Source organism: Ascidiella aspersa, chromosome 6 (genome assembly GCF_963924565.1).
Source record: "Ascidiella aspersa chromosome 6, kaAscAspe10.2, whole genome shotgun sequence".
Classification (NCBI taxonomy): domain Eukaryota; kingdom Metazoa; phylum Chordata; class Ascidiacea; order Phlebobranchia; family Ascidiidae; genus Ascidiella; species Ascidiella aspersa.
The window spans coordinates 8,032,396-8,060,204 of NC_139452.1; the positions used below are offsets into that span (position 1 = coordinate 8,032,396).

Below are 27,809 nucleotides of genomic sequence, written 5' to 3' on the forward strand. Positions count from 1 at the left end.
TAAAAATTTCATGCGTTTGGTGTTTTTTTTTGCGGGCGGACATGGTCACATTTTCCTTTTTAAAACATTCGAGATAGCAAGCCTGACAATGACGAGTATAGATACTATTGTTCCAAAAAGTTGTCTGGCAGATTGAAACGCCTACAAGGTAACCTCAGCTACCTCCGTATCACATGGTGGCCCTTTATGATAACAATATTAATCATACAGTGACATCAGCGTCAAAGGTAAAATGTAGAGTTGAGCTTCTTACTCTACTGATTGTACATATTATTGCTTGACTGCAACTGATAAGTGCTGCCGTGGTATACTACTGAAGCCATTTACCAGTTCGACGTTTATCTGTTTTAAGGAAAAATGAAATTTGTTATTGGCTTTGTGGCAGTGCTTTGTTTATCATCATTTTGCGAAGTTACAGGTTAGTAAACATAGAATAAGATGTATTATTGAAATAAAGAGGTCTTAAGCGATACCCTTACAACGCATTGTATTTTCGATACAATCAAAGAGTAATTATGCTAGATTAGGAATTGTATATTTTGTTACAGAAAATGTTTCTAAACAAAAAAAAAGTTATTTGTTAAATATGCCATTTTTTATTCTTATTTAGTCGATTTTTTTTCTGACATTTTTTTAAGAGACTATAGACTGCCAAATGAGCGTGCACTGTGCAGCCAATATTAAATAAAAGGGTTAATCGATTATTCCCTATAATTTAAACAGATGGTACTGATCATGTTGACAATTAATTTACCAACCACCAAATTACACCTATGCCCTAAATGTGAAATATCTATACAGCATGCAACACTACATTGTTCAATGTTGGGACCACGATTTACACCTTATCCAATACACTCGTGGACGCGAACACGGCAAATAATGAATGTAAGTCGTTGGGCGGACAACTTGCTGTTGTCAAAGATGCAGCTGTGATGAACAAGTTCTACCAGGAGATATTACACAAATACAATCAGCCAGGTAAGATTCACTAGCACATTTTCCCTGAAAAATGATGACTCATACCTGATAATGACTCATTACTCATGCTGTTGCGGCGTAAAATCTTAGTGCAGCGACTGCTAACCAAATACCTAAGTTAGGCTATAACAGGGCCACAAGAAGAAGAATGGTATCATAAAGAAAACTATAAATTATTTAATCACGTAACTTCCCAACCAGCAATCAAATGTTACTCCTATATGTTTTAATAGTTGTTCTAATTACAGCACCTATATGATTAATACGAAGTAAGGTATCTCGTGTGGCAATATTTAATTTATAGTTTTAACTATATGTCCTACAACGTCTAACTTGACCGTTTTTTTTTAGTTTTTACCGTTTAACGAAAATAAGTCAATAAAGCTCTACGAAAAATGTTGTATCCGGATCGAAAATTTGGTGACACCTAGTTTACAGAACGGTAAACAATAGCGGTTATAGCTACTGGAGTGAACAATAGGCCAATGTAAATACACATTTTGGTGTTCTTCAACAATGAACTTACAAATGTTTAAATGGCTAGAAAATTAAAATTTAGGGAAATTATTTTGGCATTTTTCTGACCGCCGACCATCCAATGGCTTTCATTATTTTGCTACCAACCATCCTGTAGAGAAAACATATTTTACTTAATTTTGTCACCCGATTCGATTTGTTTTCAACGCTTGTAGCGTTCGTATTAGGATAATTCGGGGCTTTGAAGCGTCTGTGTTAGAACATGTGTTAGAAATTAGACGCTTTAAGCGGACCGTATAAGAACAGGAAACAGGCGAACAGCGAATACGCAGACTAATCATGCATAACGAAACGTTGCCAAGCGATGCAGACTATAGATTTTTTGTCTTGTACAGTTTTGGATATTAGAAATGCAGAAAAGTTTATAGCTGTACCAAGTTAATGCGATGTTTGTAATTTTACCCAGTAAATAGAAGGTTAAAAGCTTTTATTGTTGCTAAAGCCTACCTTATTAGCGAACATTATTTGGTTTAGGGTGCGGGTTTGTGTATAAGTTAAGCAATACTAATTAATAATAATACTTGAACCACCCTTACCCCAGCCTGGAAAGTATAACAGAACACGCGGGTGCACTGCCGAAAAAAATCGCGTGACTAGGTGCAACAAAGTTAAAAAAGGGCGCTGGTCTAGAATCCTACCACATTTTAAATCAACGCACAATATTAGGGTTAGGGATGGCGAGAGTTAGTGTTTGGGTGTGGGTGGGTCAAGTATTCTTATGTTTATTTTTAACCCTAACCAAAATAATATGCGTTGTGGTAGGAATTTAGACCAGCACGAAAAAAGTGCATCTCTGGTCTGCTTTCAAATTTTCAGACTTCCATGTTATGATTTTCTCAGGCACTCTGTATTGCATACATTGCACTGTAAACATAATAGGGTGCACAAACGTTTTACATGTTTAGGGTGCAGTTTAGATTTTTTTCTCGGTGCACTTGCCATACTTTCCACAGTGGCCCCCACCCAAACAGTCCAGCGCCAATACTTTTATTGTTGCTAAAGCTAATAATGCTGTTTCTGGCTATTGACTTTCATTCCGAAGTTTTAGTAGTTAAAAGACAATGTTATTTACAATGCTAGAAAATATTAGTTGTAGATAATTTACTTCATTATAATAAACTTAGTTAGCAAATAGAGGAATCAGGTGGCACTGTATAAAGACAAATTGTATTTGATTCTCGACAAGCTTTTGCACAACCGTGCTTCATCAGGTCAAATTGATTCTCGACAAGCTTTCGCACAACCGTGCTTTATCAGGTCAAAATGATATACAATTTGTCTTTATACAGTGCCACCTGATTCCTCTATTTAGAATTAGACAAATACGGCCATATACAAAGATTAGTTAGCAAAATATATGCCAAGGAATATTAAATTAGATAAGAAGACCTTTGTTTTGCAACTCATTTTCTAAAATTTGGTCACCATTATAATGTAAAGTAAGTCCTAGGTAGTATACATGTTTTAAATATTATAAATTGAAGCCAATATTTTGGTGTTAAATTTAACTGTAACAATTGGCTATTGTTATGGTGCATATTGCATCTAGTTTGCATTCTGTGGCAGATGCATACCAAATATTTTTAAAGCAATTTGTCTGTACACCTCAATAACTAAATTGCACACTTCAGAAAAGGTTGTGTTGCAGTAGGATTTCAAACTTCAGTTATGCCAAAATATGTCTGCACATCTGGAAAGTTGGTGATGTACGTCAGATATCTGTGCATCGCACATTCTTTGAATCACATTTTAGTGTAAATTTCAAATTTGTGGCATAAAAATCTTAAGGTCCGAAAATATGTTACTTCCTTCTGTTCATGGTGGTCTGAAGGCATACAACCAAACTAATAAAAACTCATGAATATTATTAGCTGTAAAAGTGTTGTAGTGATCTCAAGTTGACAAAAAATAGCTGCTGCATAAGGTTGCGAAGTTATAGCGAATAGTGCCCAATAAATTTAAATTTCATGTTTCACTACCTTAATTGACCTTACTTTTTAACATTTTTGCATTCTTAACTTTTTCCATTAAGGTCATATACAAGTCATGATTTTTAATAAAATTTTGAACTTAAGTTGTTTATTATCTATAAGCTGCTTTAAGTTTAATATTACAGAATGTAATTAAATATTATCATGCCTGGCCAAATTAATTTATATTTTGTTTTTCATTATTAAAAATGTTTTTATTTCCTGAAATAGCATTTTATATAATTCCTAGATGTAATATTTCAGTCAACCCCCAAAATTAAGGACTTTGTAAGGTGAAAGTGCAAGTAAAAAGATGTCTCTGAAAGTGTTATGTAACCTTTAAATCATTGGAAAAGCTCTCTGCATCAAGTCTACACCCATTTGACAAAGAAACAGCTTCAGTTTCCATCCCAACTAACAAACCTTTGTGCATGGAAGTTAGAGAAAAGGTAATTTCCATTCTGTGTGTTGTACATTCCAAAACATTAATGTTTACCAACACTTCCCAACCTGTGGCCGATGGTTTCCAGGTACCAAACTCGAAAATGTTTTCATAATAATCTTTTATAACAGCGTGGCTAATTTAGTCCACAGTTATTGAAATATGTAACCAATATACAAGGCCTATTTAATAAAAACATGCAAGTAGTTCAGGAGAAATATATGTATATCTAACATATTTAGTATTGTCTAGTGTCGACAAGGGAGTCCAATCATCTAACAAGGAGAAACAACTAGCGATGAACTCGTGGCGCCTATGTGCAAAAAATCATACAGTGATGAAGAAAAGGACAAACAATTAAATGTGTAATTATTCTATACCGGTGGTTACTGTATATTTACCCCCCATCATTTCACACAATCGTTCGTGTTTGGCGCTTAAAACTCCACATGGTAAAATAAACAGATTTGGAAAATCATAAATGGCCCATTGATTTGAGTTATAGTTCCTAACAGGCCGTTTAAAATACCCGGAATGCGATAGTTTATTGAACGATTTTATGGACTACGTATGCTACATTTATTACGCACCACATTGTGAAATTTTGGAAAAACATATAAATAGTTTCCTGCTTTAGTACATTCTGATTATGTTTTTGTGCCTTGTTTTTAGCTATTAGTGCTTTGAATGTGAGTTTAATAAAACAAAAAACAACGGTTATGTGTTCCAGTGTTGGTTGACTCCAAATACTAAGTCCACTTACAAATAACAGTATTTTTGTTAGCTGAATTTTACGCATTTTGCGTTTCGCCCTTAGTATCAAAAAAGAGGCCGAACAGTGTATTAAAATAAATAATTTTATTAATTACTACATTAAAATTATGTCCGTGTTGGGTCGTTCCTTGTTCTACAATTGACGATTAAAAATCAAGCAATATATCCACCGCACAACGCAGTAAATCAAAACGTGAATTGAGCACACATTTTTGTAGTGGTTTATCGTGATATTTATTGATTCGACCTATATTTGCCCCTATGATTTCGTTGTATCTGGTAGGACTCCAAAGGTCCAGCCACAAGATCGAAATATATATTTCGGAATAAAACAAAAATCGCACTAGGACTTAATAATCGTAATAACGTATAAACGGAATATGTCCTAAATACGTCGGAATAAGACTTAGCCTAAAATCGATGCCAAAACAGCGGAGCCTTAACAGCGCTGTTCCATCTAGGGTGCCCAAGCGTCGATCCCAAAACAGCCGACGGCCCCTGATCGTCCCATACCCTCTCCCTACAGTTTCAGACGTTATTTTGGCCATCAAACGCCCTGTTTTAATGAATTTAGGACTTTCCGGCGGGTATGTGTCTTATTCAGGCGATTTAGATCTTATTCTGTCGTGGGAATTAGGCCTACTGCGTATTTGGCTTTATTATGTCGTTGGTCTTCTAACTATGGTATTATAGATTTTTGTGCTTAATGTATTTTTGATTTATAGTAATTATTGTATGTTCCCATCTGATTCCTATAAATCTTTCTTAAATGGTGCCAAGGTGTAATGACTGCTAGCGATGGATACAATCGTGTTTATACTTTTAATAGCTTACGTTACAACATGTTGGTCACCTCGGACAAACTTCCGACGTCAACCTGGTTATAAAATGGCCATATTTCTGAAAAAATCCATCTCTTTAGGTTTTAATACTGTTAGCACTGCTGTTTTGAGGCATTGTTTTAACTACGTGTGACGAAACGAAACTAAACAATTATGGTTTGTTCAATGAGAACATATTTTTGCCTTGCGTCTAAAAGTTCCTCACAATATTTGTCAAAAGTTAAAAAGCTTAGTATTAATGCACATTTCAACATACTAAACCATGCCTATTAACGATTTTTATCCTGGCAGCTGCACAGCCGACAATTGTCTGCGAGAGCCTGTGGCTGTTTTAATTCTCATAAACACGTCTTGATTATACCAGTACCCAAAGTGTACTTCGGTTAAAAATGAGTAACTTTTACAATTGTAGAAAATATAAACACAATGATTCTTGTGCGAAAACTGTTTGTTTACATTTCGTACCTTGTCCGTAATTTTAATTTTGCGCTGACTGTTGCAAAGCTAACTTTCCCACGGTTGAACCTTTTAAATGCCTTTGATCCGAGCTAAGTACAGAAAAGTTTTTCAAGTTGGAAAATTAAAACTAACACATTTGTGGGAGAAATATAAACTGAGATGTTTGGTAAAACAACAGTTCGTTCAACTCTTTTCGTTTGGCAGTAATTTGACTGCGCGTTAAAGTTCGCAAAGCTGACTTTTCGCAAAGGGTCGTGCCTTATAAATGCTTATGAAGCGCGCTTAGTACAGAAGCATTTTTCAAGTTGGAAAATTAAAAATTACACATTTGTAAAAGACGTCTAAACTGAGATGTTTCGTAAAACAACTGTTCGTTCAACTCTTTTCGTTTGACAGTAATTTGACTTCGCGTTAAAGTTTGCTAGGCTGACTTTTCGCACAGGGTTGTGCGTTATAAATGCTTATGAAGCGCGCTTAGTACAGAAGCATTTTTCAAGTTGGAAAATTAAAAATTACACAATTGTAAAAGACGTCTAAACTGAGATGTTTCGTAAAACAACTGTTCGTTCAACTCTTTTCGTTTGGAAGAAATTTGATTGCGCGTTGAAGGTCACAAAGCTGACTTTTCGCACATAGTAGTGCATTATAAATGCTTATGATGCGCGCTTAGTACAGGAGAATTTTTCAAGTTGGAATATCAAAACTTACACATTTGTGGGAGACATATCAAATGAGATGTTTCGTAAAACAACTGTTCGTTCAACTCTTTTCGTTTGGCAGTAATTTGATTGCGCGTTGAAGGTCGCAAAGCTGACTTTTCGCACATAGTAGTGCGTTACAAATGCTTATGAAGCGCGCTTAGTACAGAAGCATTTTTCAAGTTGGAAAATTAAAAATTACACATTTGTAAAAGACGTATAAACTGAGATGTTTCGTAAAACAACTGTTCGTTTAACTCTTTTCGTTTGGCAGTAATTTGATTGCGCGTTGAAAGAGTACACTTTGGGTACTGGTATACTCAAGACGTGTACATGAGAATTAAAACAGCCACAGGCTCTCGCAGACAATTGTCGGCTGTGCAGCTGCCAGGATGAAAATATTTAACAGGCATGGTTTAGTATGTTGAAATGTGCATTAATACTAAGCTTTTTACCTTTTGACAAATCTTGTGAACAACAATATTTTTAGACGCAAGTCAAAAATATGTTCTCATTGAACAAACCATAATTGTTTCGTTTCGTTTCGTCACACTTAGTTAAAACAATGCCTCAATACAGCAGTGCTAACAGTATTAAAACCTTAAAAGATGGATTTTTTTCAGAAATATGGCCATTTTATAACCAGGTTGACGTCGGAAGTTTGTCCGAGGTGACCAACATGTTGTAACGTAAGCTATTAAGAGTATAAACACGATTGTATCCATCGCTAACAGTCATTACACCTTGGCACTATTTAAGACAGTTTTACAGGAATCAGATTGGAACATACAATAATAACTACAAAGCAAAACCAACGACATAATAAAGCCAAATACCCACGACAGAATAAGATCTAAACCGCCTGAATAAGACACATACCCGCCGGAAAGTCCTAAATTCATCGAAACAGGGCGTTTGAAGGCCAAAATAACGTCTGAAACTGGAAGGAGAGGGTATGGGACGATCAGGGCCATCGGCTGTTTTGGTATCGACGCTTGGGCACCCTAGATGGAACAGCGCCGTTAAGGATCCGCTGTTTTAGCATCGATTTTAGGCCCTGTTTAGGGTTAGAAAATTGTTTTCAGAGTTGAAATTATTAGAAGGGTTTGTGATGTACCTACAGGCGGGGTTAGATGAAATTTTGTATAGGCTTGGTTCTTTCATGCAAGTTAAGTCTTATTCCGGACATATTCCGTTGATACGTATAGGACATATTGCGTTTATACGTTATTATTACGAGTATTAGGTCCTAGTCCGATTTTTGTTTTTTTCCGAAATATATATTTCGATCTTGTGGCTGGACCATTGGAGTCCTACCAGATACAACGAAGTCATAGGGGCAAATATAGGTCGAATCAATAAATATCACGATAAACCACTACAAAAATGTGTGCTCAATTCACGTTTTGATTTACTGCGTTGTGCGGTGGATATATTGCTTGATTTTTAATCGTCAATTGTAGAACAAGGAACGACCCAACACGGACATAATTTTAATGTAGTAATTAATAAAATTATTTATTTTAATACACTGTTCGGCCTCTTTTTTTAATAAGGACGCAACGCAAAATGCGTAAAAATCAGCTAACAAAAATACTGTTTGTAAGTGGACTTAGTTTTTGGAGTCAACCAACACTGAAACACATAACCGTTGTTTTTTATTTTTATTAAACTCACATTTAAAGCACTAATAGCTAAAAACAAGGCTCAAAAACATAATCAGAATGTACTAAAGCAGGAAACTATTTATATGTTTTTCCAAAATTGCACAATGTGGTGCGTAATAAATGTACCATACGTAGTCCATAAAATCGTTCAATAAACTATCGCGTTCCGGGTATTTTAAACAGCCTGTTAGGAACTATAACTCAAATCAATGGGCCATTTATGATTTTCCAAATCTGTTTATTTTACCATGTGGAGTTTTAAGCGCCAAACACGAACGATTGTGTGAAATGATGGGGGGTAAATATACAGTAACCACCGGTATAGAATAATTACACATTTAATTGTTTGTCCTTTTCTTCATCACTGTATGATTTTTTGCACATAGGTGCCAAGAGTTCATCGATAGTTGTTTCTCCTTGTTAGATGATTGGACTCCCTTGTCGACACTAGACAATACTAAATATGTTAGATATACATATATTTCTCCTGAACTACTTTGCATGTTTTTATTAAATAGGCCTTGTATATTGGTTACATATTTCAATAACTGTGGACTAAATTAGCCACGCTGTTATAAAAGATTATTATAAAAACATTTTCGAGTTTGGTACCTGGAAACCATCGGCCACAGGTTGGGAAGTGCTGGTAAACATTGATGTTTTGGAATGTACAACACACAAAATGGAAATTACCTTTTCTCTAACTTCCGTGCACAAAGGTTTGTTAGTGGGGATGGAAACTGAAGCTGTTTCTTTGTCAAATGCGTGTAGACTTGATGCAGAGAGCTTTTCCAATAATTTAAAGGTTACTTAACACTTTCAGAGACATCTTTTTACTTGCACTTTCACCTTACAAAGTCCTTAATTTTGGGGGTTGACTGAAATATTACATCTAGGAATTATATAAAATGCTATTTCAGGAAATAAAAACATTTTTAATAATGAAAAACAAAAATATAAATTAATTTGGCCAGGCATGATAATATTTAATTACATTCTGTAATATTAAACTTAAAGCAGCTTATAGATAATAAACAACTTAAGTTCAAAATTTTATTAAAAATCATGACTTGTATATGACCTTAATGGAAAAATTAAGAATGCAAAAATGTTAAAAACTAAGGTCAATTAAGGTAGTGACACATGAAATTAAAATTTATCGGGCACTATTTCCTACAACTTCGCAACCTTATGCAGCAGAGCCTATTTTTTATCAACTTGAGATCACTACAACACTTTTTCAACTAATAATATTCATGATTTTTTATTAGTTTGGTTGTATGCCTTCAGACCACCATGAACAGAAGGAAGTAACATATTTTCGGACCTTAAGATTTATATGCCACAAATTTAAAATTTACACTAAAATATGGTTCAAAGAATGTACCATGGACAAATATCTGACGTACATCACCAAATTTCCAGATGTGCAGACATATTTCGACATAACTGAAGTTTGAAATCCTACTGCAACCCAACCTTTTCTGAAGTGTGCAATTTATTTATTGAGGTGTGCACACAAATTGCTTTAAAAATATTTGGTATGCATCTGCCACAGAATGCAAACTAGATGCAATATGCACCATAAAATTAGCCAATTGTTAAAGTTAAATTTAACACCAAAATATTGGCTTCAATTTATAATATTTGAAACATGTATACTACCTAGGACTTACTTTACATTATAATGGTGACCAAATTTTAGAAAATAAGTTGCAAAACAAAGGTCTTCTTATCTAATTTAATATTCCTTGGCATATATTTTGCTAACTAATCTTTGTATATGGCCGTATTTGTCTAATTCTAAATAGAGGAATCAGGTGGCACTGTATAAAGACAAATTGTATATCATTTTGACCTGATAAAGCACGGTTGTGCGAAGGCTTGTCGAGAATCAATTAGATCTGATGAAGCACAGTTGTGCGAAAGCTTGTCGAGAATCAAATACAATTTGTCTTTATACAGTGCCACCTGATTCCTCTATTTGCTAACTAAGTTTATTATAATGAAGTAAATTATCTACAACTAATATTTTCTAGCATTGTAAATAACATTGTCTTTTAACTAATAAAACTTCGGAATGAAAGTCAATAGCCAGAAACAGCATTATTAGCTGTAGCAATAATAAAAGTATTGGCGCTGGACTGTTTGGGTGGGGGCCACTGTGGAAAGTATGGCAAGTGCACCGAGAAAAAAATCTAAACTGCACCCTAAACATGTAAAACGTTCGTGCACCCTATTATGTTTACAGTGCAATGTATGCAATACAGAGTGCCTGAGAAAATCATAACGTGGAAGTCTGAAAATTTGAAAGCAGACCAGAGATGCACTTTTTTCGTGCTGGTCTAAATTCCTACCACAACGCACATTATTTTGGTTAGGGTTAAAAATAAATATAAAAATACTTGACCCACCCACACCCCAGATTGGAAACTTTGGATATTGCGCGGGGGAGATGTTTTGCAGCTGAAAAAATGCGCGGCTGAAAATAAACCACCAGGCTACCGAACGTTGTAAGTTGCGACATTATAATAAACTTACAGGTTTACAGCGTTCATAGAATACTTGAAGCACTGAGCAATTTTTGTTTGGTATGCGGGCGCAGCTAAATATTTAAAAAGTTTGACAGTTTAGCATTTAATATGCAATATTACTCGTTATTGCCTAATTTGACGTCACTATTCACGTGACCGTTGTCCACTGATGCGTGACCAAAACGCAGAACTGTGCGTTTTCAGAGTTTCGCAGGGGATTTTATAGGATGCATTATATTATATAGGTCTTATAAACTAGCGTTAAAAAATGTTGTGCAACTTCAGTATGCGGCCCGCCAATTTTTTTTGTGCTTGTTGTGTCCCTTGTACCATTTTAGTTGTGCAGGTCTGATTTAAGGTGACACTTTTTCGGTCGTTAATATACTATAGTCGTACACGAGTGATGAGTGAATAAATGTGACGTCAGTTTTACAGGAGCCATACTAACGTTTCTATTATGTTAATATACTTCTCGTAAATAGTAAAGGTTGTTAAAGTCCATATTTATATTTTAGCAGTATTACTCATTTTTAGGTCATTTAGTTTCATACAGAAGTTTGCGCGGCTGAAGTTTTGCGCGTTTGCTCGAGTCAGATTTGCGCGGCTGAATACATTTTCTATAAAATGCGCGGCTGTGACCGCGGCTGAAGGTGCTACGGCCAAACTTTCCAACCTGGCCCACATCCAAACACTAACTCTCGCCGCCCCTAACCCTAATGTTGTTCGTTGATTTAAAATGTGGTAGGATTCTAGACCAGCGCCCTTTTTTAACTTTGTTGCACCTAGTCACGCGATTTTTTTCGGCAGTGCACCCGCGTGTTCTGTTATACTTTCCAGGCTGGGGTAAGGGTGGTTCAAGTATTATTATTAATTAGTATTGCATCGCTTGGCAACGTTTCGTTATGCATGATTACTCTGCGCATTCGCAGTTCGCCTGTTTCCTGTTCTTATACGGTCCGCTTAAAGCGTCTAATTTCTAACACATGTTCTAACACAGACGCTTCAAAGCCCCGAATTATCCTAATACGAACGCTACAAGCGTTGAAAACAAATCGAATCGGGTGATTTTGTTCATGCCTATCGAAACCTAAAACTGGATCAAAAATGACATATTTAGACCTGAAAACTGCAAAACAAGTAATCCTGCTGATATAGGGCCTGGTCATAGAGAAACCTATACCAATTAAGATATTTTTTTCATTAAGATCTACAAAGAGTTTACATCTTCTACGATCATCTTCCTGATCGGAGCACACCTCCCCAACAGAGAATAGTTTACAAATTCTCGAAGGATCCAGCGATAACTGGCAATTGGAAGAGTACAAAGGAACTTGGGCAACTTTGGTATTTAGACCTGTACAAAACGTAAGTTTAACCTAATTTAAACGAGAGCTGCGGAGTCTTTTAAAAATAACCATAGCTCGACTACGGCCAAAAGTGTGATTACGTAAAGTCTGGATCCGATTCTACAGCCTGTATTGTAAACACGTTATAAGAAATCTATTAATGTGCATATATTTGGTGTGTATCACTCATCCAACCATAATATGGTTGTAAAATATTCCACCATTTGCTATTGTAATTTTATCATTAACCTTATTTGTTTCGTAATCGGAGCAATACTCGAATCCAGATTCCGCTGTCCATTTTGCGACCAGTAAACAGGCCATGAACACGCTAATGCCAGAATTATATAATTCAAAACGCCAAAATTCTTTACGCAACATTCACTAGAAAATTTGCGTTAGCAAGCCATGGATATCAACGTGAGAAAAAACAGCTCCACTTTACGTCTTTACATTACATTTTATTTATTTTTTGTTTAGTAAGACGCGAAGAGCTAAAAGCATTAGAAATGTCGGTTATCTGTTGCGCGGCAAATATACCAAACATCAGTCTTGTAAAGATGTCATTTTGAAATGACTTAAGTCCCAGTCAAGTCATTTGTAAAATAATCTAAGTCTAAGTCAGGTCATATGTAAAATAACGTAAGTCCAAGTCAAGTCTGTTTGAATGAATAACAACTCAAGTTCCAAGTCATAATTAAAGCAAGTCAATTCCAAGGCAGGTCCTCGTCATAAGAATTACACGTTATAAGCTATTAAAATTGGGTAAATTCGATTATGAACAATATTTTAACTAAAAATACATAAGAGGCAAGAGGGCAAGAAAATTATTTTATGTGCAAAAATTAAAATAAATAATCTAAATTTACGAAAACACTTAATTTAAGTCAATTTTTTTAAAAACGGCTACCTTAGTTATTGACATAAGTCATTACAATACTGCCAAATATCCACACTTATTGTGTTTTCGCAACCTGTAACTTAGGCAAACTTGTACACAGATACTATATTATGCATATTCTGTGTGAACCTTTCTAAAATCAAATGCTTCAACACGTAACCATAGATTGCCCAACCATAATGCATTGTTCGTAACTCAATCGCAGACAAGGCACTCAGAGAGAAGCCGTTTACTTTTGCCAACATAAACATCAAAGGTGGAGAGTGGTGACGCCTGGAGAATCATCGGAAAAAGGACAAATTACAAACAGTTGCCCGATTGCCGAAGGTTAGCTTTAAATATGGCGTCTATGTCCACTTGTAATTATTCTCTACATATCAAACAAACCTCTGGTAAATGAGAAAGTAAGATAATCGTTTAAGTTTATAATAGAAAACTCCCGAGAAATTTGACTACTTGTCTCACTGTGACCAGTTTAGTCGCCTACAGTCATTTGCGAAAACTTGTCATGTGTTTTTTTATACTCTAGAACAAGAGTGGGCAAACTGCGGCACGCGAGCAGTTAAGGCCACTAAGAGTACCGTTTATGAACGTTTCTCTCTTTTTAATTTCTTTATTTAGGCCAAATTTGACAAAGAAATAGAAATAGAAGAGTGAGTTGCAAGTCAACGTAATTTCATTGCTAAGGTTTCTGAGATTAGCAAATCAAACAAAGACCGATATTGATAAATAATGTGCGTGTTGTTTTGGTATTACCGTTTTGTTATATTCCAATTCTGTTATTATTGCTGAACTTATATTATTTAGGCCTACCGTTTTTGTATTGGAATAATTTTGAGGCTCTGTGGTACTTAAATTTTCTGCAAATGGCTCTTCGATTAAATACATTTGCCTACCCCTGCTCTAAAATCTAGATAATTTATGGTATAAGAATGTTTTTATTTTAAATAAGAAACAAACCGCCCAAACTAAAATAAAACGTTACTCGGTTAAATGAAAGTTTACCGGAAGTCTTGCTCTACCAGTTTATAGCGGGTGATTTTACAGCCATTAAACCACCATTAACAAGGAAGTATAGCTTGATCGGCAAATATGCTGCTAATAAAAAGTGGTTGATAAATGAAAATCGGTCGCATATAATGCTGGTTTTGTTTTACTGCATTTTACAGGAATAAAACCGTTTACGCCCTTGTAAAAGGACAAAGCCTAATAAAGGATATTTGTAGTAATTGTGATCTTTATAATGGCCTAATGTCGTTGACCTGGCGTCCATGTCATATTTTGTTTTACGAAATTTCACACTTTATTGACACAAAACAAAGAATGGTTACTAAAATAAAACGCCACAGAATATCAGTGTAATGCGCCTTGTTAAAATTGTGCAAACCAAACACTTTGCAACCGATTTGTGATAGTTAAGAGTTATAGCACTAAAAAATTGACTTAAGCATGAAGATTGGTGCGCTAGTGCGTGTTATTCAATAAACCAACAAGTCACCAAATATAGAGTTAGCTCCACCAGGCAACATATCAATAAATATAAATCGCTCTTCTGGTGTAAACGAAGTATAAACCGACGTTTCGGCAGCAGGCTAACGCACTCTCGTTTTAATTATTAACCCTGATGAGGTCAGCTGGTATCTGCTGCCGAAACGTCGGTTTATACTTCGTTTACACCAGAAGAGCGATTTATAAGTCACCAAATATGTTTAACAAAGTGATCACACATAAAAAACACGACTAAAATTTAAGCAACAGTTTTGAATACGTTGTCCTGTTGCCGTCAGGTATTGATTAAATTGTCAAACTATTTTCCCGGTAAAGTTTCATTCAAATGCCAACGTTTCGACCATCCATTCAAACAAATTGTTTCCCTGGTATATATATTTTTTCGCCAATTTGCAATTAAATTGCCATGGTGAAGATTGCTCCAATAAGTGGTCGAAACGTTGGTATTTATCATATTGCCGGAAGAACATTTTTTTAAAACAATTTTCTTATTTCTGCAGAATGGTACAACGACTTTCACCTATATGCACGGAAATTACCGGCTGCGGGATACGAACCAATTTATAACTTCCTCAGAAAGTTATATCCACGATCTAGCTTGTTGACTGATGTGGATAATTCATTTTTGGGATTTGTTACCTTAAAGAAAGCATTCTATTTGCCAGGTTTTGTATTATTTATTTAAGTTTTATTACTACACACTCATAAATTTCTTTAACGTATTTTGACGTATTTTAGTTACAGATTTATTCGTCTATTTACATGTTATTGCCTGGACACTAGTTTAGGTAACGATAATTGTGACTATTGCAGTAAATTATTTGCTTAACATATTATTCTATTTAAGCAGTAACACAATTTCTGATGTTTTTGAATTTCATCCCTATTTATTGACCCAGAAATGCCTAACAAATGAGTAAGTTATTTGATAAGAATATATGCTTGTGGTAGTAGTGAGAAGTGTATTTGTGGGAGCTCGTTACAATTCAACCACCAAGCAGTGGAATTGGAGCGATGGAACCAGCGCAAACTTTACCACAACACCTACAACATGCAAACAGAAAGCATTCTCGTATAAATTGAAAGACTTGGAAGATAGAAACTGTTCGGGGCAACTCGCCTACTATTCCTGTGAAGTGAGGCCAAAGCGTAGGTGTATACTATCGCTGTTCGTAACTAAATTCACTACAATGAAGTACACACAGGCCGGGCGGATCCAGGTTGGGGGCACGCGGCCATGTTCCCCTTAATCTCCATTTTTTCCATTCGAATTGATAACATTTTTGTGATGTAGCTATTGTATTGAAACTAATACCTCTCCAACCTAAACCTAAACCAAAACAAACGAAAATGTTTGATGCTCTTAATGTTATTTCTTTATAACGTTTATTTAGATGTAACGTTATGACGTCACCATTAGACGTAGCGTTTTGACGTAATTTATGAAAACAATTAAGCTCTATGGCACTTGACAGCTTTCATTCTTATACTAAAATTGTACTATAGTAACAACTTGGATCGCAATGGAGAATTGTACCTCTACAATGATCCATATAAACTGGTCGAACGACATTCACAAACTAGCCAATAACACAGGATATGGTTATCACATCAAGGTAAGATGTTGTAAAAATGTCTATATTTTATTAAATGGCAAAAGGCAATGGCTAAATAGCGAAAAAGATACATAAATCACCTATGCAATTCTTCCAGAGCAAAACATTTAAGTAACATATGGTTAATTGGTTATGTGTCTCAGGTAGTGTTTTTAAATGTGTTTTGAGGAACTGAAGTTGGTCTCTTAAAAGTAAATATAATAAAAAAATCGAAACAGGTTATTTAAAATCAAAGTCTCTATTGCACCCATTGAGCACTTGGATATACCGAAAAAAATTGACATACACGTTTTATTCTCCAGATAAAAGTTTTGAAAAACGACAACAACATAATGGTTAAAATATTTACCGGAACAGTTTCAAGTTTCACGGTTGTCGGGTTAAAGAAACGTACCGTGTATGATATACAGGTGATTGCAGCTCAACTCAGGAGTTGTGATTTTTTTTTAATTGTTATTTATTTCGTTAGATCAACGCTTCAATCACTGGTTGTAGCTCGTATAACGTTGTTTTAAATAGCAAAGTGACAACAGGATATGGGAAACCTGATCCAGTCACTAACGCCTACGTCAAGTCACCAATGCCCTGTGTTGTGGCTTTAAATAAATCATCAACCGACAGCAATATCGTCGCATATGAGGTATTCGTTTTCTTACATAGCATAGTTTTCGTTCATTGGTGTAATCATTGGACCCCAAATAATTTTGATGTCCCTTTTAGAATATTAGATGAACAAAAACTGATATGCTATAGAACCAACGGCAAACTTTACTGTTTTATTAACAGATTGCAGCAAACAGTGCGAAACATGAGAGCGTTCACAATTTTTTGGCCAATGCTGATAGATTCCGCGTCGATATCAATAATTATCCAAGTGGAGAAAACATAAGCCTTACGGTAAGTATATTGAATAAAACAAATGATTAAAATGATTATATTAATGTTAAAAAATATAATAAAATATCAAATATTCGAATTTGACATGTTTAACAGATCAAGGCATTCTCTTGCGAGGGCGGCAGTTACACAATGAAAGTCAGCGGTTTTTGTTTTACGCCTGTCAATACAACCACCACGGCCACTGGCGTTAGTTCGACTGAAAGTGCAATTGGCAAGCTCAGCAATAACACCGGTAGTAAACTTAAGAAATCAGGGTTTGGGGGAAACATTACAATAGCGTCTATATTACACCTTTTCCTAAATGTACATTAAGACGAATTATGACATTTCACTAAATGAAATAAAAGAAAATTACAATTACACAACGACCGAACTTATAACGTTATGAGCTGATTAAATTGCATTCACAAAAATAAGTTAGTTCGGTTACATTATAATCGGTTACCAATGCTCGGTGGGTCAGATTCTTATAAACTATAAACACCTGCACCTAAAATCTTAGAACCAGTGTTGTCTTACTTAGTTTTCAACGTAACGGTTTGATTTTAGATCTTGGATTAATCTTTGGCATCATCTCCACTTCGATTTTAATCCTAATGGTTAGTGTTTTAGTCGGACTGAAAATACGGTGGGTAACAGTAATTCAGAGGCAAAACAATTACTTTTCTGCTTCATATGTATAGCCATGCAGTGCGGCGTCAGCGTTTTTTAGGCGGCTAAATATTACATGAGTGTCCGACAAAGGCAGTTAGGCGAGCAACAAGTGTACAATGTCAGGTGCAACGGTTTTAGCAATTAAGGGCGTTCAGTTGCAAAAGAAACATTCCATCGTAAAACGTCTTAAGGGTTGTTCAAATATTCAAGGCCATTTTTTAGGCCAACATTCAGCGGTTCATGCACAGCTTATTTGTCAAGTAGGCTAATAGTAACCCATTAGTAAAACGAAAATCGAGAAATCATCTCGACGATTGTAGTAACATCGATCGGCCTAGTACAAAACAGAGCCTAACATAAAAAATACCTTGGCGGCGTCGAAGAACAAGATTTGTAATGACTGTATAAGCTAATTTAAATTGAAATGACTTAATTATACAATTTTTAAAATTAAGCGCTTTTGTTCTTTTATTAATGGCTGTATTTGTTATTAGTGAAGAAGTGAAACAAGTAAAATATGTTAAACACAATTCTTGGTATTTTCATAAGAGGGTCGAGAGCCTTTCAAAGGGGGCCACGAAGCATAAAAGGTTGAGAACCACTGGCATAGACCAAAGCAAAACATTTTTATACAAAATCCACGTTACAATGGGGTCACTTTTATATTAACAGGTTCTTGTCACAACACTATACTTTACGTCGTAACAATTAAGTCACAAAATTTAGAAACACCTGTACTTTGTCCCACGTTTATAAGTGCTATGGTGGCAGAACTATTTGTCAACATTTTATAAATTATAAACCAGTTAAGGCAAGTGTTGCTCGTTTAAAGCAGGTGGGCATAAAGTCTGCAAGCCTCAGAAAGCAACACGTTTTATAAATAACTATATATATATATATATATTAGACGTTAACTAGCATTAAAAATGTATTTCAGATCGCTGTTATAATATGTATATAAGGCAATTGAAAGGCCATTTAAATTTACTGCATATTTCAGTTAAAACGTGAAATATCAAGATTGAATTTCTACTAGGATAGAAAACCTGGTGCGCTAATAGGTATCGACTAGGGCAGGCTATCATGCTATACCAGGGGTTCTTAAACTGGGGTCCATGGACCCCTTGTGGGTTCGTGAACTAGTTTTAGGGGGTCCACAAAGGTCTAATTGAAATATTAGTGTTTATTTAAGAAGTAATCAATTTATTAAAGAAATCAATTTAGTTAAAATAAAACGGTTTTGCACTGAATGTATTTGGACTCCATTTCACTTTTACGATTTTGGACCAAAATCAGCAAATTTATGAAGTCTATTTGTACTGTGACGTCAATTTATGACGTCATTTTTTTAATTTTTGTTTTTGCCTACAGTGGTCCACGCGAGATGAAAGTAAATTTTAGGGGTCCGCGGTAAAAAAGTTTAAGAACCCCTGTGCTGTACTAATTATCCTGGTTACAGAAAATGGTTTGAAATCCCAAAAAGGCTTGTCAATGTTTTTTATTCAACTTTTGAAATCAAGGTTGAACGACGGTTAAGCCGTTTGTTTACTTCGGTTGGATGAGTTGCTGTTGGTTTGGAGTTTAAACGTATTCATTGAAATGAAATTACGAGTTTCGCCAGTAGGATTTTTGTTGAAAAGGCAAAGTATATTCAGTTGAACAGTGTGTTGATTGATTGTGTCAAATAAGATGAAATGAAATTATAATGTAAGTTTGTTGTAGCCTTGTAGAAATTTATCTATGCATTACCTTGGGGAAGCATGTAAGATCCGTCGTCTTGTTTCTGGAAAGTTTGAATTGCTAAAAAACATAAGGCTGACCTTAAACGAAGTTACAGCGAATCCGGTGGTGGTACAAAGCTTAACCCCAGAATTATTTTTTTGCATTTCTTACATAAATTTAACTTTATCTATGTTACGCAATTTCTTTTACACTCAACACTAAAATTTTTACAACCTGGTTGTACAACCTTAGCTAAAAGGACGTTTGTTAAATTAATTGCTTTATAACAGTGTTTCTTAACCTTATTTGGCGACTACCCAAATAGTAATAACAGCAAAGTTTTGGCAACCTAATTTTCTTCACCGAACTAATTTTAAGCTTAACGCAAACAAAGCTCAAATAAGAGATTATTAATAATAACTTCAAATTTATTCATTATGAGCGATGTCGCAATTGTTGCAATTTCAGAGAAATCTTGCTCAGAACGAATGTCAATAAATCTAACCAGGTGAAATACTCCAGTCAGCTACCGACCCAAACCGATTGGCGATTTAAATGTTAAGAAAACACTGCTTTATGATCTAGTTGTTTTACGTCATATATTAACGGCTGCTAAAAAAAGCATAGAGGAATTAAGCATAACGTAAGATATTTTAACCAAGCTGAAATCATTACCAATGCCAGACGTTGGTTGATTGTTTTCTGGTCTTTGTTGGTCGGTATTTCGTTCATGAATCCAAGCATGAAATTTAATCAAAAACATTTTTGCAGCTCACGAAATGTTCACGTGTTTAATTACTGTTACCCACCGTATTTTCTGTCCGACTAAAACACTAACCAATAGGATTAAAATCGAAGTGGAGATGATGCCAAAGATTAATCCAAGATCTAAAATCAAACCGTTACGTTGAAAACTAAGTAAGACAACACTGGTTCTAAGATTTTAGGTGCAGATGTTTATAGTTTATAAGAATCTGACCCACCGAGCAGTGGTAACCGATTATAATGTAACCGAACTAACTTATTTTTGTGAATGCAATTTAATCAGCTCATAACGTTATAAGTTCGGTCGTTGTGTAATTGTAATTTTCTTTTATTTCATTTAGTGAAATTTCATAATTCGTCTTAATGTACATTTAGGAAAAGGTGTAATATAGACGCTATTGTAATGTTTCCCCCAAACCCTGATTTCTTAAGTTTACTACCGGTGTTATTGCTGAGCTTGCCAATTGCACTTTCAGTCGAACTAACGCCAGTGGCCGTGGTGGTTGTATTGACAGGCGTAAAACAAAAACCGCTGACTTTCATTATGTGACTGCCGCCCTCGCAAGAGAATGCCTTGATCTGTTAAGCATGTCAAATGTGAACATTTGATATTTTATTATATTTTTTAACATTAATATAATCATTTTAATCATTTGTTTTATTCAATATGCTTACCGTAAAGCTTATGTTTTCTCCACTTGGATAATTATTGATATCGACGCGGAATCTATCAGCATTGGCCAAAAAATTGTGAACGCTCTCGTGTTTCGCACTGTTTGCTGTAATCTATTAATAAAACAGTAAAGTTTGCCGTTGGTTCTATAGCATATCAGTTTTTGTTCATCTAATATTCTAAAAGGGACATCAAAATTATTTGGGGTCCAATGATTACACCAATGAACGAAAACTATGCCATGTAAGAAAACGAATACCTCATATGCGACGATATTGCTGTTGGTTGATGATTTATTAAAAGCCACAACACAGGGCTGCGGTGACTTGACGTAGGCGTCATTGACTGGATCAGGTTTCCCATATCCTGTTGTCACTTTGCTATTTAAAACAACGTTATACGAGCTACAACCAGTGATTGAAGCGTTGATCTAACGAAATAAATAACAGTTAAAACAAAATCAAAACACGTGAGTTGAGCTGCAATCACCTGTATATCATACACGGTACGTTTCTTCAACCCGACAACCGTGAAACTTGAAACTGTTCCGGTAAATATTTTAACCATTATGTTGTGGTCGTTAATGTTGTGGTCAAAACGTTTATCTGAAGAATAAAACGTGTATGTCAATTTTTTTCGGTATATCCAAGTGCTCAATGGGTGCAATAGAGACTTTGAGTTTAAATAACCTGTCTCGATTTTTCTATTATTTGCTTTTAAGAGACCAACTTCAGTTTCTTAAAACACCTTTGAAAACACTATACTTGAGACATATAACCAATTAACCATATGTTACTTAAATATTCTTCTCTGGAAGAATTGCATAGGTGATTTATGTATCTTTTTTGTTATTTAGCCATTGCCTTTTTGCAATAAAATATAGACATTTTTACAACGTATTACCTTGATGTGATAACCATATCCCGCGTTCTCGGCTAATTTGTAAATGTCGTTCGACCAGTTTAGATGGATCATTGTAGAGTTACAATTCTCCATTGCGATCCAAGTTGTTACTATAGTACAATTTTAGTATAAGAATGAAAGCTGTCAAGTGCCGTAGAGCTTAATTGTTTTTAGAAATTACGTCAAAACACTACGTCTAACGATGACGTCATAACGTCACATTTAAATAAATGTTATAAAGAAATAACATTAAGAGCATCAAACATTTCGTTTGTTTTGGTTTAGGATTAGGTTGGAGAGGTATTAGTTTCAATACAAAAGCTACATTACAAAGATGTTATCAATTCGAATAGTAAAAATGGAGATTAAGGGGAACATGGCCGCGTGCCCCCACCCTGGATCCGCCCGGCCCGTATGTACATAGTAGTGAATTTAGTTACGAACAGCGATAGCATAAACTTACGCTTTGGCCTCACTTCACAGGAATAGTAGGCGAGTTGCCCCGAACAGTTTCTAACTTCCATGTCTTTCATTCCATACGATAATGCTTTCTGTTTGCATGTTGTAGGTGTTGTGATAAAGTTTGCGCTCGTTCCATCGCTCCAATTCCACTGCTTGGTGACTGAGTTGTAACGAGCTCCCACAAATACACTTCTCACTATTACCACAAGCATATATTCTTATCAAATAACTTACTCATTTGTTAGGCATTTCTGGGTCAATAAATAGGGATGAAATTCAAAAACATCAGAAATTGTGTTACTGCTTAAATAGAATAATGTGTTAAGCAAATAATTTACTGCAATAATCACAATTATCGTTACCTAAACTAGTGTCCAGGTAATAACATGTAAATAGACGAATAAATCTGTAACTAAAATACGTCAAAATACTTAATGAAGACAAAACCGGTTTCTCTAAAATGCATTAATATCGGCGGCTTAAATATTACTGAACTGTTACTTTTCTGTCAGCTACAAAAGTTCTGTTGAAGACTGAATTTATTAGTCTGTAGTAATAAAACTTAAATAAATAATAGAAAACCTGGCAAATAGAATGTTTTCTTAAAGGTATCAAATCCAAGAAATAAGTTATCCACATCAGTCAACTAGCTAGATATTGGATAAATGTTTCTGATGAAGTTATAAATTGATTCGTATCCCGCAGCCGGAAATTTCCGTGAATATAGGTAAAAGTCGTTTAACCATCCTGCAAAAACAAGAAAATTGTTTTTCCAATTGTTCTTCCGGCAAAATTTTAAGTACCAACGTTTCGACCACCTATTCGGGTAATCTTCTTCATGGCAATTTTATTGCAAATAGGCGAAAAAATAGATATACCGTTGGGCAGTGGTCGGCAACTGCCGGTCCGCGGACGGATGCCGGTCCGCGAGGAGTTCGTTACCGGTCCGTAGCAGGGTTGCCAGATTAAATTTTGATTTAAACCCGAACTGTACGTAAAAAGCCGGACAAAAGTCAATAACAATTAACTGTATTTTTATATTCCGAATATATTAACTTTCGTTTAAATATACTCCATGGTTGATTGGTATGATGAAAAATAACATTAGTATCAAGCTCGCGTGAGGTTCAAAATAACCAGTGTGCTGTGGCCATATGAGTTGCATAGCACGTTCACAACATCCAAAAATGTATATTTTTATTACAAAATCTCCTCGTGACGTACAATATATCGAAAAATGGGCTAAAATATCATGTTTTTTGATGTTCAAGTGAAATAGGCTACAATAAATTCATGCAAACAATGTTTATAAACAATGTCACATAATGAAAGGATTTATTATTTTGAAATTTAAGCAGAAAAGGTTACGAAATACATATGTAGTTTAATTAGCTTTAGCAAATATACAAAATGATGGAAAAAAGCCAAAATGATGAAAATGAGCCGCGTCTAGAGTTTAATTGCTTGACGGTCCGAAAAAAGGCCGCATGCGGGTTTCATTAACTTTAATAATTCCTAGATACGAGCATCATGTTGCGGCAAAACAAGCTTAAAGTTTGCATTGAAAAAAATTGTAATAAATTTCCTTTACTGAACAGTTGTTTATTTTAAAGGCCGGTCCGCGACAAAATTTCAGATTTATAACCGGTCCGAAGTGCAAAAAAGGTTGTCGACCCCGCCGTAGGGAGTTTGGTTTGTACAATTTTTAACAATACGCATTACAATTTTATTTTAATAAACATTCTTCGTTTTGTGTCAATCACAAAATAGACCACACCTTATACAGATTGTTCAACTTTCATTTTTAAGAATTTGAATTTTCATAGAACAAAATCGATGACCTGAGTACTACAAATAAAAACACAATAGCTACAAAACTGCGTTGTTAGCAGTTGTTCTTTTACAAGGGCGTGAACGATTTTATTCCTGTGAAAGGCAGGTAAAGAAACCAGGCATTATATGCGACCGATTTTCGTATCACAACTGTTGTATCACTAGCAGTACATTTGGCGTTCCCGAAATATTTTCGTGTTAATGGTGATTCAATGGCTGTCACATTACCCGCCATAAATTTGTAGAGTCACGTTTTATTTGAGTCTTTGTGGTTTGTTTCTTATTTTGATTTAATAACAGTAAAACCATATTAATTATAGTTAAATACCATATCGATTAATTAGTGTACAGAAATTATATTTTTTTAGAGCGTTAATAGTGCCGTGAGGTATAATTTAACGTTACAGTGATTAAAAGCCATTTAATTGGAAAAATGAATGACTGATCGTGAGCGACTATACGGGCCATGGTGAGACAAATCGTCAACTTGAACATGAGTTTTCTATTATAAACTTGAACGATTTATCTCGTTTTATCGTTTGGAAGCAGTTTGTTTGTTATGTAGAGGATAATTGCAAGTGAACATCGGCGCTATATTACAAGCTTTTAAAACTCCAAGATTGTTTTTGCTGCTATACTTACCTTCGGTAATTGGACAACTGTTTGTAATTTGTCCTTTGTCCGATGACTCTCCTGGCGTCACCACTCTACACCTTTGATGTTTATATTGGCAAAAGTAAACGGCTTCTCTCTGAGTCCCTTTTCTGCAATTGAGTTACAAACAGAAGTAGAATTTCAGAAAGGTTTGGTTACAGAACATATTGCGAAAACACAATAAGTGTGGATAGTTGGCAGTTTTGTAATGACTTAAGTCACTGTTTTTCAAAAAGACTTGAATTATCTAAAATCTTTTGGATAAATGACTTTTTGAAATTAAGTGTTTTATTTAAGCATTTTTTTCGTAAAATTAGGTTAGTTATATTAATTTTTGCACATAAAGCAACTTACTCTATCTATTTGCCTTTTTGGTATTTTTAGTAATGGGTAGTTCACCCAATTTTAATAGCTTAGCGTGTAACTTTTATGACGAAGACTTGACTTGGTATTGACTAGCATTAACTATGACTTGACTGGGACTCGACTTGTTATTTATTCAAAAAGACTTGACTTGGACTTAAGTTATTTTACATATGACTTGACTTAGACTTAAGTCATTTCAAAATGACTTGTTTACAACACTGATATTCGGCATATTCGGCGCGCAGATAACCGACATTTCTAATGCTGTTAGCCCTTTACGTCTTACTAAACAATAACACAGATAAAATGTAATGTAAAGTTATGGTTTTAAAAATATGCACACACAACCTACGTTGTTTATTCGAAGCTGATGCTGTTTTTTTCTCACGTCGATATATAATGCTTGCTAACGCAAATTTTCTAGTATATGCTTGCGTTAGGAATTTCGGCGTTTTGAATTATGTAATTCTGGTATTAGCGTGTTCATTGCGTGTTTACTGGCCGCACAGTCGACAACGGAATCTGGACCCGAGTAAGACTGCCCGAGACCCGAGTCCGACATGTGCATGCGCCATACCAAATTTCGAAACAGATAAGGCAGAAAACTGTAAATGATAAAAGTGTAAAAGCATATGATGGAATATTTTACAACCATACATTATGGTTGTATGGGTAAAATTACACTATGAGTATGCTGATAGAGTCGTAGCCGGACTTGGACTTTATGTAACCACACATTTGGCCGAAGTCGAGCTATGATTATCTTTAACCGACTCCGCAGCCTCGTTTAAATTAGGTTAAACTTACGTTTTGTACATGTCCAAATACCAAAGTTGCCCAAGTTTTTTCGCACTCTTCCAATTGCCAGTTATCGCTGAATCGGTCGAGAATTTGTAAACTATTCTCTGTTGGGGAGGTGTGCTTATATCAGGAAGATGGTCGTAGAAGATGTAAACTCTTTGTAGATCTTAAAGGAAAAAATATTTTAATTGTTAGATTTCTGTATGATCAGGTCATATATCAGCAGGATAACTTGTTCTGCAGTTTTCAAGTATAAATATGCAATTTTTTAAACCATTTTTAGGTTTCGATAGGCATGAACTAAATTAAGGAAAGACTGGATGGTTGGTAGCAAAATAATAAAAGCCATTGGATGGTCCGCTGTATGAAAATTGCCAGAATAATTTTCCTAATTTTTAATTTTCTAGCGTTTCAAACATTTATTAGTTCTTCATTTAATAAATAACAAAATATGTATTCAGATAGGCGTATTGGTAATCGAATTGATCTATGATTTTCTTAAACGGTAAAAACTAAAAAAAACTTTAACCAAAAAATGTAAGAAGTTTTATCAAATTGTCGTTCTGTATAATTTAATCAGTCAACATTCAAACTATTTTATCTTAATTAGGGCAGTTTATCGCCGGCTGACAAAATTAGTTTTGTCACTAAACTGCTCTACGGCGGTTATTTTTCGTCAAGTTGGACGTTTTGTACGACATATATAGTTAAAACCAGAAATTTAATACTACCAAACGAGGTACCTTACTTCTTATTGTTCGTATAGCTGTTGAAATAAAAACAACTTTTGCAACATTTAGGAATAACATTTGATTTCTGGTTAGGAAAGTTCGAGTTAATCAAATACTTACAGAGTTTTCTTTACGACACTATTCTATTTCTTGTGGCCTTGTTATAGCCTAGTTTAGCAATCGCTGCTCTACAGGATTTTGCACTGCAACAGTATAGTGTTGGGTCACCACTCATCAGATATCACCATTTGTCACAGAGAATTTGCTAGTGAATCTTACCTGGTTGATTGTGTTTGTGTAATATCTCCTGGTAGAACCTGTTAATGACAGCTTCATCTTTGACAACAGCAAGCTGCCCGCCCAACGACTTACATTCATTATCAGCCGTGTTCGCGTCCACGAGTGTATTGGATAAGGTGTAAATCGTGGTCCCAATATTGAACAATGTAGTGTTGCATGCTGTATAGATATTTCACATTTAGGGCATAGGTGTAATTTGGTGGTTGGTAAATTAATTGTCAACATGATCAGTACCATCTGTTTAAATTATAGGGAATAATCGATTAACCCTTTTATTTAATATTGGCTGCACAGTGCACGCTCATTTGCCAGTCTATAGTCTCTTAAAAAAATGTCAGAAAAAAAATCGACTAAATAAGAATAAAAAATGGCATATTTAACAAATAACTTTTTTTTTGTTTAGAAACATTTTCTGTAACAAAATATCCAATTCCTAATCTAGCATATACTCTTTGATTGTATCGAAAATACAATGTGTTGTAAGGGTATCGCTTAAGACCTCTTTATTTCAATAATACATCTTATTCTATTTTTACTAACCTGTAACTTCGCAAAATGATGATAAACAAAGCACTGCCACAAAGCCAATAACAAATTTCATTTTTCCTTAAAACAGATAAACGTCGAACTGGTAAATGGCTTCAGTAGTATACCACGGCAGCAGTTATCAGTTGCAGTGAAGCCATAATATGTACAATCAGTAGAGTAAGAAGCTCAACTCTACATTTTACCTTTCACGCTGACGTCACTGTATGATTAATATTGTAAT

At 35.0% G+C, this 27,809-nt stretch overlaps 2 protein-coding genes and 2 long non-coding RNA genes across 4 annotated transcripts in view; 2 read left to right on the forward strand and 2 right to left on the reverse strand.

Annotated features, from left to right (window-relative positions):
• Nucleotides 1-144: 144 nt before the first annotated feature.
• LOC146139476 (uncharacterized) overlaps nucleotides 145-27,809 on the forward strand; it is a 43,438-nt gene continuing 15,773 nt past the window's right edge. The window contains exons 1-12 of the mRNA XM_083392462.1: nucleotides 145-418; nucleotides 802-981; nucleotides 12,110-12,269; nucleotides 13,357-13,478; nucleotides 15,161-15,325; nucleotides 15,612-15,809; nucleotides 16,167-16,276; nucleotides 16,579-16,686; nucleotides 16,746-16,916; nucleotides 17,063-17,173; nucleotides 17,270-17,408; nucleotides 17,726-17,806. Coding sequence (XP_083248588.1) covers nucleotides 358-418; nucleotides 802-981; nucleotides 12,110-12,269; nucleotides 13,357-13,478; nucleotides 15,161-15,325; nucleotides 15,612-15,809; nucleotides 16,167-16,276; nucleotides 16,579-16,686; nucleotides 16,746-16,916; nucleotides 17,063-17,173; nucleotides 17,270-17,408; nucleotides 17,726-17,806 — 1,606 coding nt within the window. The 5' untranslated portion in view covers nucleotides 145-357. The remainder of the gene's footprint in view (nucleotides 419-801; nucleotides 982-12,109; nucleotides 12,270-13,356; nucleotides 13,479-15,160; nucleotides 15,326-15,611; nucleotides 15,810-16,166; nucleotides 16,277-16,578; nucleotides 16,687-16,745; nucleotides 16,917-17,062; nucleotides 17,174-17,269; nucleotides 17,409-17,725; nucleotides 17,807-27,809) is intronic.
• LOC146139477 (uncharacterized) lies at nucleotides 3,724-4,646 on the forward strand. Its single transcript, XR_014501347.1, has 2 exons — nucleotides 3,724-3,937; nucleotides 4,183-4,646. It is a non-coding gene; the product is annotated as an uncharacterized LOC146139477 (long non-coding RNA).
• Nucleotides 8,351-9,277, reverse strand: LOC146139478 (uncharacterized). The gene is made up of 2 exons (XR_014501346.1): nucleotides 9,064-9,277; nucleotides 8,351-8,817 (listed from the first exon to the last, which is right to left on the reverse strand). It is a non-coding gene; the product is annotated as an uncharacterized LOC146139478 (long non-coding RNA).
• On the reverse strand, nucleotides 22,522-27,641 carry LOC146139479 (uncharacterized). Its single transcript, XM_083391521.1, has 5 exons — nucleotides 27,581-27,641; nucleotides 27,020-27,199; nucleotides 26,016-26,175; nucleotides 24,831-24,952; nucleotides 22,522-23,102 (listed from the first exon to the last, which is right to left on the reverse strand). Exons 1-5 carry the CDS (start codon nucleotides 27,639-27,641, stop codon nucleotides 23,002-23,004), a joined length of 624 nt encoding a protein of 207 aa, XP_083247647.1. The 3' UTR covers nucleotides 22,522-23,001.